Source organism: Aspergillus fijiensis, assembly GCF_003184825.1.
Source record: "Aspergillus fijiensis CBS 313.89 unplaced genomic scaffold BO72scaffold_8, whole genome shotgun sequence".
Taxonomy (NCBI): Eukaryota; Fungi; Ascomycota; class Eurotiomycetes; order Eurotiales; family Aspergillaceae; genus Aspergillus; species Aspergillus fijiensis.
Window position 1 is genome coordinate 70,254 of NW_024468984.1, and position 12,973 is coordinate 83,226.

At 52.4% G+C, this 12,973-nt stretch overlaps 3 protein-coding genes and 1 non-coding gene across 4 annotated transcripts; 1 reads left to right on the top strand and 3 right to left on the bottom strand.

The window, feature by feature from the left end:
- Window positions 1–2,805: 2,805 nt before the first annotated feature.
- On the bottom strand, window positions 2,806–2,877 carry BO72DRAFT_t59. Its single transcript has one exon. It is a non-coding gene; the product is annotated as a tRNA-Gln (tRNA).
- A 1,345-nt stretch (window positions 2,878–4,222) lies between these two features.
- BO72DRAFT_445059 (PLAC8 family protein) lies at window positions 4,223–5,263 on the top strand. The gene is made up of 3 exons (XM_040943953.1): window positions 4,223–4,550; window positions 4,638–4,735; window positions 4,842–5,263. The coding sequence occupies exons 1-3, from the start codon at window positions 4,400–4,402 to the stop codon at window positions 5,073–5,075; spliced, it is 483 nt and encodes a 160-aa protein (XP_040804505.1). The 5' UTR covers window positions 4,223–4,399; the 3' UTR covers window positions 5,076–5,263.
- Window positions 5,264–6,074: 811 nt separating this feature from the next.
- BO72DRAFT_281117 (uncharacterized protein) lies at window positions 6,075–8,694 on the bottom strand. Its single transcript, XM_040940285.1, has 3 exons — window positions 8,109–8,694; window positions 6,558–7,793; window positions 6,075–6,495 (listed from the first exon to the last, which is right to left on the bottom strand). The coding sequence occupies exons 1-3, from the start codon at window positions 8,331–8,333 to the stop codon at window positions 6,169–6,171; spliced, it is 1,788 nt and encodes a 595-aa protein (XP_040804506.1). The 5' UTR covers window positions 8,334–8,694; the 3' UTR covers window positions 6,075–6,168.
- Window positions 8,695–10,979: 2,285 nt separating this feature from the next.
- On the bottom strand, window positions 10,980–12,057 carry BO72DRAFT_370721 (uncharacterized protein; the record flags this gene model as incomplete). Its single annotated transcript, XM_040940973.1, has 3 exons — window positions 10,980–11,460; window positions 11,525–11,921; window positions 11,997–12,057. 3 exons carry the CDS (start codon window positions 12,055–12,057, stop codon window positions 10,980–10,982), a joined length of 939 nt encoding a protein of 312 aa, XP_040804507.1.
- Window positions 12,058–12,973: the final 916 nt, after the last annotated feature.

Genomic DNA, 12,973 nt, shown 5'->3' on the forward strand with positions numbered 1-12,973 from the left:
CCCCCCCCCTCTCAGCATATTGCATATACGAAGGCCTAGCGCTCTACGGTCGGCATGTACAGCAATCCGACCGATTGCCTTGCGGCTCCCATGCAAGATACAACAAACACGACCATATAATTTTGCTGGACTCGATGTATGAAACCGTCACATGAACGATGTACACGAAGGGTCCCACCTATTATAGGATTCAAACTGACGCACTGCATGGTTTGGCACTTATGCGGGCCTCACCATGTCACGTCTGCCGACTTCCGGGAATGATCCCGGTCAAGAATCGGGTCGTTGCCATAGGGCTCCTTTTAGGCCTGAGGCTAAAGTCTCAGGCCGTATGGAGATGCCTACAGATCATGTTCGCGATATACCGACCTGACCACCACACTTCATCTCTTGTGGATTCATCGAACTCCACCTATCGATCATTCATTTCCTATATGTCATTTGAGCTTCTCTTTCGACTACACATTTTGTCTAAAATGTACTTTTCTTTTTTCTTACCTTTCTTACTTCTTTGAATGATGCATTTTCAGGAGATCTAATCGGATACCTCATGGGGGAACGGTTATGGGAGGCGCATTTGTGACACGGAGTTGTCTTTATTTTTTACATAATGTCCTATAATTCTTCGCATCCTTGTCTCTTTGTGTTCAGAGACAGCGCACCCAGCATTGCGGCGGATCAGTCAATGCCATGTTTATGAGACAGATGTTTCGGTCGCATGTAACCTAAGCAGGCAAAGCGGCAACTCCTATCTTTCTAGTTTAGTTCTGGCTCCTGGCGATCTCAGATACCGAATTGAACCTTTACCACCAAGACTTGTTGATATCGTAGCATGGCTCTGTCAGCACTAGATGTGTAGTACGTCACGACATGGTAGTTTGATTGTCACCAATACTTTCCCGCCTTCCCATCGCAGATTCTGCAGTGCCTCAACGAACCCTATGACGACCGACTACCTCGAACCTTGGCTCCCAACAATGTGGACCGAATGTCTCTGATGTTCCAGACTCCAGACATACCAAGCGACAGGGGTACTGAGTCGAGTGAAATTAACTATACATACCATTGGGACCCCGGCACGCAATGGAATGCTACATTAGGGAACGGAGTTCACCGCGCCCAAGTCTCCGCGTGTCGGCATAACAACTACGGAGTGCGATGTCCACGGTGCTTGTTGCTGTAGCCCTTTGACCCTTTGAGTTGGGCCCCCGGATCGTCCAATTCCGGGGTGGTCTGGCAGTGCAGTCCGTCTGTGAATCTCGCTCCCTAGTCTAGTCTATCTAGTCTGGGAGTTATGAGGATCAGAATCTAGTGTACAATCCTTGAGGTTATCCAAGCTAGCTTGGAAAAACCCTGGGTGGTATTAGTGTATAGATCTGCTGGCTGCAGAACCGACCCTTCGGTCGCAGCATTGGAAGAAAGCAGGTCGGTATTTTCTGTACGGAGTAAATCCAGAACCTACCTTAGTTCCGAAGGCTCTTCCTCAGACTACCCGGTAGACCCTTCATCTCCGTGACCAAACTACGAGTAGAAAACAGGAGAAACGGGAGAAGAAAAAGAGGGTCCGCTGCAGCCAGGTGTGGTCTCCACTTGTGGAAAACACAATACCAAAAAACTTGCACTTCCGGTCCACGTTATTGTTATCCTAGGATTCTGGGATTGGTTTTGAGAACATGGAATTCTGACTTCTGGCAAATAGATATGTTATACCACAAGGCACTGAGGGGGGGGGGGGGGGCAAGAGCCCAGGCGCATTCGGTAGCCTGGTGCAGTGTGAAGACCAAGGGAGAGAGGGTGGGCTTTACGTATGCGGGTTCGGTTTATTGGGGCCCTGACCCTGACCCGGACCCGGACCCGGACCCGGACCTGGGAAATGGATGTGAGACATTATTCAGGGGAAATGGGAGCACACGCACGCACACACACACTCACTCACACGGGGGTTATTCGTGCTCCGATCGGGGCTCTCTTTATCTTTTCTTGGGTTGGGTATATGGCATCGAGCGCGCTTGGTTGTTTGGTTTGAGTTGAGGTGCAATTACTGCAATTACTACAGTACGTAGTATATTCTCATGTATATTCTGTGGTATAAAGTGTACCGGCGACATCGACCTTAAGTCATTCGACATATATGAAGAACAGTGCTGAGCTCTCCTCAATGACCTAACATCATGCAAACCGCGTCCTGGGTTGACATCCAGGTTTTCTAGAATTTTGCGCCGTGGGAATGGTGCCTGGCACGCGTTCCCTAGGCTCGCACCCCGCGCGCGCCGAGAGCGAGAGACTAAGAAGTGGTCGGAGCGACGGAGCCCACCTCCTTCCCCTCCCCCCTGCTATATTTAGACGCGCCGAGCAGCCGGCCAGCCCGGCCAGACGCGGCTACTTTATCGTGATCGACATCCAGCGGTCACCGCCATTGGGTGGTGGTGGTGTCATGTGGACGGGCGGATGGGTCCCGCTGGATCTTGAATTTTGATTCTCGAGGGGAGGGGGCTGGGGTACGTTCCTGATCTTCTGGCCGACTCCCTGGCTCGTTTTATAGGCTGTTCTTATGGATATTGAATTGAGAGTATGTAGATAATGGTTTTTACATTGGTACTCCGTACCGTGAGTGGGTTTTGGTTGTAGCCTTGGAGCGTACGGGATAAGGGGAAGTGCTGAGGAACGCCCGCGGCGCTCAATGACATCGACCCGGACTAAGGAGTACGTAACCCTAATCTCAGGGTCTATAGCGCATCCCCACCGGAGACCTATGTATCCACATGTGGGCCTACGCTACGAAGAGGAAAAAAGAGAAATGCAAAAAGGTCGTGCCCGGGATCGAACCGGGATTACAGGAATCAGAATCCTGGGTGCTAACCATTACACTACACAACCTGGTAGTTGATTTCTTATCAACTTATACTTAACATGTTCCTTTGTCCTATTCATTCCGTAGCAGTTCTCTTCATCAATATCCATCAAAACAGGGTTGGGGATTTTCGCTTGCTGGACCGACATGTTTCAAGTGCCCAAGACATATAGATTATGCTCAAATATATTCACCTCCAATGCCAAGCATAGTCATCCGAGGTTTGTCTGAGGATTTTTGTTCCACAAGTTACCTTATGTATGCTGCTTATAAATTTACTTCCTGTATGGTACATAGTAGCACGATCCAGCTCATTCGAGGTGTAAAAATAGGTAGGCAAAAGGCTGCATGTCAAACCATCTTCTATGCTGCAAAATACATATGTCAACTTGGGGTAGCCTGTAGAAACAGGTAAATACCAATGTGGTCGCGTAATGGTCACGAACGCAGCACCCCGGCGCTAGCCAATCTCCCCAGGAGACAAAAGGATATGAAAACAGATCAGTGGCGAGATAGCAGAGCTATTGGATTGTGCACAGAGGAAGAGAGAGAGAGAGAAATCGCATGGACAACGGGAAGAAACTGCTGGGTAGATTATGTGGCTGTCACATTGCCAATGGTTTGGTCACAAAGCCGTTGGCTTCGCTCTTATCATCAATGTAATTGCCTATATCTGGGGTATGTTATTTCCGGCGAGGATCAGGCACCGGATGTTCATATAGGCACTGATAGAGATACATAGCAGAGACAATCGATCCCGCGGCTGCCCCTGGACCAGTCAGTCTCGTTTAACAAGTAGTGAGGTGACCAGTGCCATCTTATTCAACTCAACTCGACTTGAGGGATACAATAGGATTGACCTAGGTGGACAATGGTTGATGCTCAGTTGGCAGATCGCATGCGGTCTTATCTCTCTATGAACCTACCTGATAGGCAAGACCACAAGCATAGTGGTTGCTTCTAAGATTCCTGTCGACAGCAGATTGAAATGATCTATTTCTAATTCTGAGATCTCTGAGCTGAAATCGCATGGCATGGAGAGACACGGAGTGCTGGTGCACGGCTTGACCCCATCGCATCCGAGTGAATGGCCCTCAATTCTGCAGGTATCTTTTCTCAGCCCCAAAGCTTGACACTGTACACAGCAACCGTGGCACACATTGTTAGCAGCAAGTGCCCTATAGCTCCACAGTCAGCGCGCTAAGTTGAAGACTCTATGATAGTAGAATGAGCTTATATCCATACTCTAAGGCACAGTACCGGCCCCACTCAACCTAGCAGCGAACGAACACACCAAGTGGGTCCATCCAACGGTCCCGCTTCTTTACGAATGCGAGCTTCCCTTCTCAGCTCAACTTCAGCATCATCCAGATAGAACATTCCCTGAAAGATGGTACCAACGATGATTCTGGCTGCGACTCACGCCGCCCCTGATCCCGAGAAGCAGGGTTTTCCATTCTCGCAAACCACTATAAGAATCCAGACCCCTGCCCTCCAACACGATGCAAACCACAATAACCGTGCAGATTAAATCATCTACTTCCAACAATGGCAGACCCCAAGCAGCAAAAGATCTATCGCGCCTGGCCCACGGACCCGCCAACCTACACCCAAACCAACAACGAGCAAGTCCGCACCATCACCCACAACAGAGACTGGAATCATTCCCTCTGCGACTGTTTCTCCCCCGGCTCATTATGTGGGTTCTTTGCCCTCGCCAGAGGAACCCCCTCAACCCTGATTCCAGGAGTGCAGAAAACAAACCACTAATACCCAAGACCCCCAGGCCTAACAAGCTGGTGTCTCCCATGCCTTACTTTCGGAAAGACGCAAGCGCGCATCCGCGACCCGACGCTCCAGAACTTCAGCTACATCAACACTGACGTGAGTGACACAAAGACCACCAACGAGAAGGGCGTGTCTCTGCCTTCTCAACACCCTTCCTCGTCAACATATCCATCGCACCGTAGACTAACTATGTGAGCCACAGTGCGCCATCTTCACCTGCCTCGGCCTCAGTCTCTCCCAGTGGATCATCCAAACGATCCGGCGCGGCGAGATGCGCGAGCGCTTCGGCATCGAGGGCTCGTGCTGCGGCGACTGCTGCACGACCTTCTGTTGCGGGTGCTGCGCCCTCATCCAGGAGGAGAAGGAGATGGAGCTGCGCACGAGGCCGGAGCTCGCGGGGTATCAGGCGGCGCCGCAGATGGCGTATTCGGCGTAGATTTCGGGGTGGAAGTTCATACGGCTCATTAAGCTTGAACTGGGCATGAGAGAGGCTGTTTCTGGGTCCAGTTGGGGGTGTATTTGTGGTATGGATTAGGTTGGGTTGTGGGCAAGGGATGTATCTGTGTATATGACAGCCGGAAGATGCTGTCACCAGTGGCACGTCGCCAGGGGTTTTCTTTTGTTCTTTGTATACCCTATCATCTGTGGTGTTTCTAATACCGAACCAGAAATAAAGATTAATCAGTCTATCTTGGAGTGGTAGTCAGTAAGTGATCGGGGAGAACAAGGTAGAGAGTTTGTCCTGTGTACAGGCGAAGACCAGAGAGAAGGGGATCTCCCTGCATACACAACGGAATTAACCTGCAGCACAGTACATAGGCAAGGCAGCTAGCCTGAGGCCTCAGGCATGCATCTGAGTGGTCTGAGCGTAGGGCGTCGCTTTAACAGCAGTTTTCTACCACCGCCCAGATTGAACAGTTTCCCGGTCCAGTTTTTCGGGACTGTGACTGGTGGATTTTCGGGTTTCCACCGTCGAGGTCGCGGGCGTTCTGCCGGCAGTGGCGGTGAGGAGAGCGGTTAGTAGCTACTGGCTGCTGTGGGGAGCCTGAGGGGCTAGGTGTCGGTGCGGCAGTCGCCGTGTTGATAGTGCCGCAGACCGCTAAGCAATGGACTTCTCGACTCATCCAGCTGAATATGGTTCCACTTTGAAGACTTGAGCCGATGTCTGGTGTCTCTCCTCTGACGGCTCTCCTCTTGAATCTGAGATGGTTCACGAACTCGATAATAGGAAAGAGATGACATGCAAATTGGACAAGTACTGTAGCGACAGCTACGACCCCACATGGCAAGGCATCCGGATTGCACAGGTATGTGTCGCCACACCCAGGTGTGCAGATTCATTAGAAGAATATTATCAGGATAAGGTATATACAGAGCATTAACGTGTGAAACCGGACACACCAGACGAATGGTTCGATGCCACAAGACAGTCCACTATTTAGGGGGGAAAAGTATTCACGAGAATGGAAAAAGAAAGGAAAGGATCGGATCCTTCAGCGCCAGGCCTCAGTCTCAACGGGATGTGCTTGCTATACCATGCTCTTGAAACTTGACGCAGAGCGGAACAAGCTTGCCAGCGACGGTAGGGACTTGAGACGCTGAGGCCGTGGCAGGGTTTCATGCAGCGACGCCGGGGTGGGGAGATCCGGGCTCGCGCACTGCGAGTAGAATCGGCCGATGTCACCATCAGAGCCGTACTCGGTGGGGGTCGCAGAACTGATCGACCGGGGGATTCCGTCGGTCGAGATCTGAAGATTGCTGCCCATGTACTGGGCTTGGTGTCGCACGGGATATGCACCGAAACAGGCTCGGGGGACGAGACCCTCCTGGGCAGTTTCAAGGACGTTGACAAGGGCCTGCGGAGAAGATTTCATTAGCATACGTGCGATGGCACATTGTGGAGAAGGGATTGACTCACCCATCCGTCGTCGTAGACGAGATGCAGGACGGCATTTTGACCCTCTTTCAGCTCGACATGCTCGGGGCTGACAGGCTTGAAGTCCATCTCTACCCGGTACACTCTGGCAAAGGAAATATCGGGCGTGCCGGGATAGGTCCGACTTTCCACAGTTGGGCTTCTTGAAACCCTGTCGACAGTGGGACTCCTTGACACTGAAGGGCTGCTGCTCGCTGATGACGATGACGATGACGATGGCGATGACGATGATGATCCTGATGATTCCGGGGAGATGGGTGTGACAGTCTCCACAGTTGCTACTTTTGCCTCCGGGAACTTGCCCGTCTCCAGTTTGGGCGTGCTTGATACTGCAGCATCCTTTAAGCGACCAACATCACCGACCAATGTTTCCGAAGAGCCAGTAGGGCTCTCAATACTTTCAGTTACCTCCACAACAGGGGCCAGCTCGTTTGCGTGGCACGACCTAGGAAGGTCCCGCAAGCCTTGCTGCAGACTGCTGGTACTATACGTGCTGTATGTGCTATAAGGACGGGGAACGTGGGCCTTGGCCGCCCAGGTCGAATGTACGAACCCGCCAACCTTTTTCAGTGTGGTCACACTTGTCGAGTACACCTGGCGACTGAACTCCTTGATCGGCTCATACTTTGCGTTCTCGAAGTGGCGACGCAGGACAGGGATTTTAGATTGATATGTTGTCTTGATCTTGCCGCCCGCTTGACGCATTGCGCTGGCCCCTTCGGTGTAGACCTTGGATGCGTACCTGACGAACTCGTCACTTGTTCTTGGGCTTTCAGGCACCTTCTCGCCGCGGCTTTTCGCAATGATTTCTCGGAGGCGGCGCTTTTTCCGGCGAAGCGACCACAGAATGAGTCCTGCCATCGCGGCGACGACGATGATGACGCTAAGGCCTATAGCCGCCTTTGTGCCGGCAGGCGTGCCCACATGCTTTGTTGAATTAACCGAGAGAACGGTGCTGGTGGCAGTGGCTTCGCTAGTGGTGGATGAGGGGAGAGATTTCGACGTGTCGGTAGCAGTGGGAATCACCGCTGTTGCGAGAGTTGTAGCCCCTACGACCGGAGCGGCGGCGGCAGCCGTTGGGGGCTCGGCGCTGGGAGCTCCAGCACTCCATTGAGTAGTCGGGTCGGTCGTTGCGATTTCTGCGGCTGTTTCGCTTGTTGTCGCGGCATCGCTAGCGGGAGCTGCCCCCGTATTGGCCGTTCCCGCTGCAGTGCTATCCTGTGCAGCTACTGGGGCAGCAGCAGCAGCAGCCTCTGTACCGGCACTGGCTGATGTAGTACCTGCGGTGGCTTGTGTGGTTGGGTCGGTGGCTGCCGCTGCTGTCCATTGCCCGGTGCTCCCTTGCCCTGTGCCTGCCGCACTGCCATCAGCAGCAGTGGCCCCGGCGGCAGTAGTGCCGTCCGCTGCGGCAACTGGGGCTGTCGCTGCCCATGTACCTGTGCCATCTGAAGTCCCAGCTGCCGTTCCTGCCGCCGTCCCTGCCGCTGTTCCCGCCGCTGTGCCTGCTGCTGTCTCGGCTGCTGTCCCGGCTGCTGTCCCGGCTGCTGTCCCGGCTGCTGTCCCGGCTGTTGACGCATCACCGGCTGCTGCACCACTACCTGCCCACTGTCCAGAGCCGGCCACGGAGGTGTCCGCGGACCATTGGCCAGTGCCATAGGCAGAGGCGCCACTGGCTGACCAGGTTGACCCAGAAGCATCGGCCAGTTGAGGTTGCCTCTTAGCAAGGCCGAGGCCATGGGGTCTGTTTCTTAGTCGCATCGTTGGTCCTTAGTATGGGTGTACGAGCATCGACCAAGCAGGCAACAATTTTCGATAGTGAAGCTAAAAGTCGGGAAAAGGTTTGGAACTGGACGGCTGTCATTGTAACTAAATAAGTATCAAGCCAGCAGACGCCACAAATCGCTCAACCCATTCAAACCACAACATACACACTACACAAACAAACTACCACCTTCAGTATCCCACTGTGACAATCCACTAGCGAAGTGGGGTTGTTCTTTGCGTCTTCTACTATTGTTGCATCCGCGGGCTGTGGAATGTGTTTTCTATAGTCTATCGCATTCTTAGGGTGGACGAAGCGCATTCCGGCGTCAACCCTAACGCTCTTTGGGAGATTACACATTGCCCGGGAGGACAGTCCACCTCATACAGCGTCCTCTTTATTGTTTCTCCGATTTGCCGTCCGCAGCAGCTTCTCGCTGTCTCTCCGCAGCATGCCTGAGCTTGTTGTCTAGTCAACCCTCGGCCTCCACTTTGAGCTTGATGTATTCTCGAGCCTAACACTCGATGCAGATCACTTCCGCTCCATCAAGTTTTTGAAGTCAACGATGACGCTTGCACTTAATAGTCTCTCTTGATATCCCAGGCAGAGTACTCTGTTGCACCCTTACTTCTGACGCTTACTTGGCTCACTTGTCACAAGCCGTCGTTATTGTCCTGGCGTGCAGGTACCCGTCCAGGCCTCAGTGATGGTGCGATGGAATGTGGTGGACATTCCTCCAGACGGAGCCCAGTCTAGCGGTACTTCCTCTGTTGTTGTTTTGGGTTCGTGATATAATGGAGACAATTAACTTGATTCATGAGTTTGCTCACCATAGAGTCAACAATATGCTTGAGATTACTGTAAACATTAGTAGACAGTAGTAGACACTGAACGCAATATCAAATTTTGATTCCCAAGGCTCCTCGTAGTCTCCAGTCCTTGCCATTATCCCACGGTACCCCTACAATGCTTTGTACTATCCCCACTACATCAATATATATTTCACCTCTACACAGACTTTAACCCCTCTCACCGTCCCAACCCACACAGTCTAAAACCGTATTCTCTGGCCATCCAACCCAGAAACTAGACGTATACTCTATAACAATTCCCAAAACCTCAACCCATCACCCCCAAAAACCACAACAAAGTCCACGAAAACCAGCACCACCTTTCCAACCCTACCCAGAATAATCCCCAGGCACCCAAGGCATCCACCCAAACCCAAACCCAAGACCCCTCACTACAAGCAGGTACCAGCTACAAGCTAGCTACCTCCCATCCCCTGAAATTCCACAGCCGGTCTTACATCGTTTCCCCTGCAGCTAACCCGACCAGGTACGATCTAGCTTGCCAGGTAAGGTACGAAGCTACAACCCTCCCAGGTACCATTCTATTTCTTTCACTCGGATAGGTCCAATCCACCCCCCAAGCTCCTCTTTCTCTTTCTTTCTAGATTCAAGGTTCGCATCCCCCATCCCCTGAGAAGGTTAGCTCACATACCTCCGCTGCCTAGGAATCCGCACTATAGACTTTAAGTTTTTGGTTGTCGCTACTGGCCTATCAACATGCTGGTGTTGGGGGGGGGGTGGTTTCCATGGTGAGGCAAGTAATTTTGTTACCTTATTTCGGGATGGGTACTTGTCCACCTGGCAGGTTGTTGGTGGTTTTGGGGATGGTGGTGTTGATGTTGTTGATTTTCGGCTTGGTGCTATCTCCTCGAGGGCGGTGTGGGCGTGGGGGTTTGGTTATTGGTGGGGACAGGACGGGACTTGGAGGGTCTCAGGCTAGGAGTATACCTAGCTAGTAGTGTTTTGCTTGGGTGGTGGCGGTGGTGGTAGTAGTAGTAGTAGTCATTGTCTTTGTCGGGTGGAGTATGGGTATCCCTAGGTTGTTATTCTTGTTGTTGTGTCTTTTTTCTTGGTTGTCAAGGATTGGGGGAGGGGAGGGAGGGGATTTGTCTGGGTCGTTGGAGTGGTAGTGTCCAGCAGTTGGGTACTTTTTTTTTTTGTGGAAGTGGAAGGGAAGTGGGTTGGGAGAGTTGTGGTGGTGAGATATGGTGTGATCTATTCCTTGGTGCTGTTGATGAATGTAGATGTAGAACACAGCAGCATATATATCTCTCTATTTGTATATCTGTAGACGGATCGCTGTAATGTTGGTGGCGTTCGGCCTTACTCGGTAGTGCCTATTTCTTGACGAGAGATGTGGGTATCTTCTATGCTATTACTTTACATATGAGTCTATGTGTAGACTACATTATTGGCTAATTGCTATTGTTCTGGTGCTTGACTAGTCTGCTTGTTGGTGAATACTAGGTAGACAATTTACCCGCCGACTCGGTACAATCTGAACAGCAGTCGCCGTGCGGGGATGGAAACAAGGGATGAACCAACCGAACCAACTCCCTCCCAGTCAATTGAGCTACTACCTAGTATTTTACATGGGTCAAGTGTCCAGCTCGTACGATGATCTGACCCAACTAATGTATCTGATGCTAGAAATTCAAGTATCTTGCTCACAAATACATGCCCATGCACACGCTACTCGCTAAAGAAAACATACAGGATTCACCTACAACAAACCCGAGTCCTCCTACCCACCCTTTCTTCTGCCACAGGCCGTGATTCACCCTGATTCACCTACCTACCACCCCCCACCCCTTCCCCCACCGCCCAAACACAACACTCAATCCCCCTCTCCCGCAACTCCCCATCGATATTCCCCACCTCCTGCACATAGTACGGCTGCCGCGGCAGCTGCAGCGTCCACCGCCGCCGGGGCAGGTGCAGCCCGCGCAGCGGCTCCAGGAACAACGGCAGCTTCTCGACGGGCTCGCCGAACCAGCTGCAGGGCAGCTGCAACGTGAAGGTCTGGAGGCTGCGCATGCGCGTGACGGCCTGGCACGTCTCGACCCACTGCTGCCGCCCGGCGGCGAAGTAGACCGTCTTGACGGGGTCCTTGCTGGGCAGCCAGTGGCCCGGAAAGGCCCAGCGGAGCTCGACGGCGCGGATCGCGTCCCAGAAGTCCGCGGGGATCGTGGGCCGCAGGTACGTCAGGGACCAGGTGTTGCTGAATTCGAAGGTGTTGAGCGTGTAGAGGGTGTAGATGGATTCGGTGTAGCTGTTTTCCTTTTGTTAGATGTAGGAATTGGGGTTGGGGTTGGGGGACAAGGGATAGAACGCACATCTGCTTACACGTCAACACCAACGCCAGAAGCCCTGGAGTTGTTGGCCTACGACTCGCGGCCTTCGTCGCGCTGGGAAGCCCACCCTCGCAGATCTCACATCCCCGGACCACCCCGTCTCGACGGCCCCCGCCACTCGTTTCGGGACACACGACGTGCCCCATTCGTCGATTCGCACGCTGCACGATATGAATGCGCATCCCGCCCTGCACCAGCTCCCAGATCGTCATGCGCAGCTCCGGCGACAGCTTCGCGAGGAGGGCGCTGTCCCGCTGGAATGTCCATTCGCCCCGGGTGTCGGGCTTTGGTTGCTGTTGCGGCTGCGGCTGCGACGTACGTTGACCCTGTTGAGCGCTGCTGGATCGCCGGGTCCGAGGGAGGGCGGTTGGCTTGTTATCTTCAAACATGACAAGCATGAATTAGAACCACAATCCTAAGAATGAGGGTAAGGGGGAGGGCGGCGACGACTCACTCTGATACCGTTGCGCCAGTACATCCTCCCACGAGAAGATCCCCTGCTTGATCCTGGCCATGGTGATCCGCAGAATCTGCGCCCCAGTATAGAAGGTATACCAAGATGATGCTGTACCAAAAGATTGAACGAGCGAGACCGAAAAAGAATGCAGCAACAACTGTCAATAGTCCATGACTTCCAATTGATGATGAGCTCGGAAGGTTGATTTATCTGCCTGACGCGCCCAGAAATGCCCAGTAACTTGTATACTGGGGGTGATTTGAGCCACACGATCGATTTTGAAATCACGCGAGATCTTGTTCGACGTACGTGGCTGCGGGGGTAGATGAGGGGAACTTGGGGAAGAAGGGAGGGATCCGAATGTAAGCGCCAGCGGTCAACCGGAGAGGAGGTTCATCGTGAGAATGGGGGAAGAAAGAGTCTATGCTGGAACTATACTTGGAAACCTAGCATGAGGGACATCGTTATATATGGAATATGGAAGGGGTGAGGAAGACATATCATCTAGAAGGAAAGTCGGTGAGGTGAGATTCACCTTCCATTTCATCTAAATACAGTAGAAGGGAGATGGCAGAAAGATAACACGGCGATAAGCAGTCGCTCAGTTCGGCGGATGTCGGATATTGTTTGTTGACTGGCAAAGGGAAAAGGGAGATTACAGCCTCGTCGCCTAATCAAAATCCCGCCGGAGAACGAAGCGGAGTAATTCCTGCTGGATTGTCTTCCTTGAATAACTACTCCGTAGCCCACTCCCTACTCAGTTTCATTCAATGATCTCTGCCCCGTCAGGCATCTGTCTTATCGCCTTATCTTCTATTGTGATTTCCTTTCCTGGAGTTGCAGATCGTGTCACGCGGCACTTGACTACTTTGTCGCTGGATAGATCACAGCCTCATCTATGGTGAGAGTCATACCACCGTGATTATTATCGTTCTGTTGATTCCAGAAAATTAACGCCCAAACTCAAATCCCAC

Coding starts and splice junctions, on each gene's coding strand:
- BO72DRAFT_445059 (XM_040943953.1), top strand. CDS start 4,400: ATGGCAGACCCCAAGCAGCAAAAGATCTATCGCGCCTGGCCCACGGAC. Junction 4,551..4,637: donor TTTCTCCCCCGGCTCATTAT/GTGGGTTCTTTG, acceptor CAAGACCCCCAG/GCCTAACAAGCTGGTGTCTC. Junction 4,736..4,841: donor TCAGCTACATCAACACTGAC/GTGAGTGACACA, acceptor TGTGAGCCACAG/TGCGCCATCTTCACCTGCCT.
- BO72DRAFT_281117 (XM_040940285.1), bottom strand. CDS start 8,333: ATGCGACTAAGAAACAGACCCCATGGCCTCGGCCTTGCTAAGAGGCAA. Junction 7,794..8,108: donor CCGGGACAGCAGCCGGGACA/GCAGCCGGGACA, acceptor GTAGCTGCACAG/GATAGCACTGCAGCGGGAAC. Junction 6,496..6,557: donor TCGTCTACGACGACGGATGG/GTGAGTCAATCC, acceptor TCTTCTCCGCAG/GCCCTTGTCAACGTCCTTGA.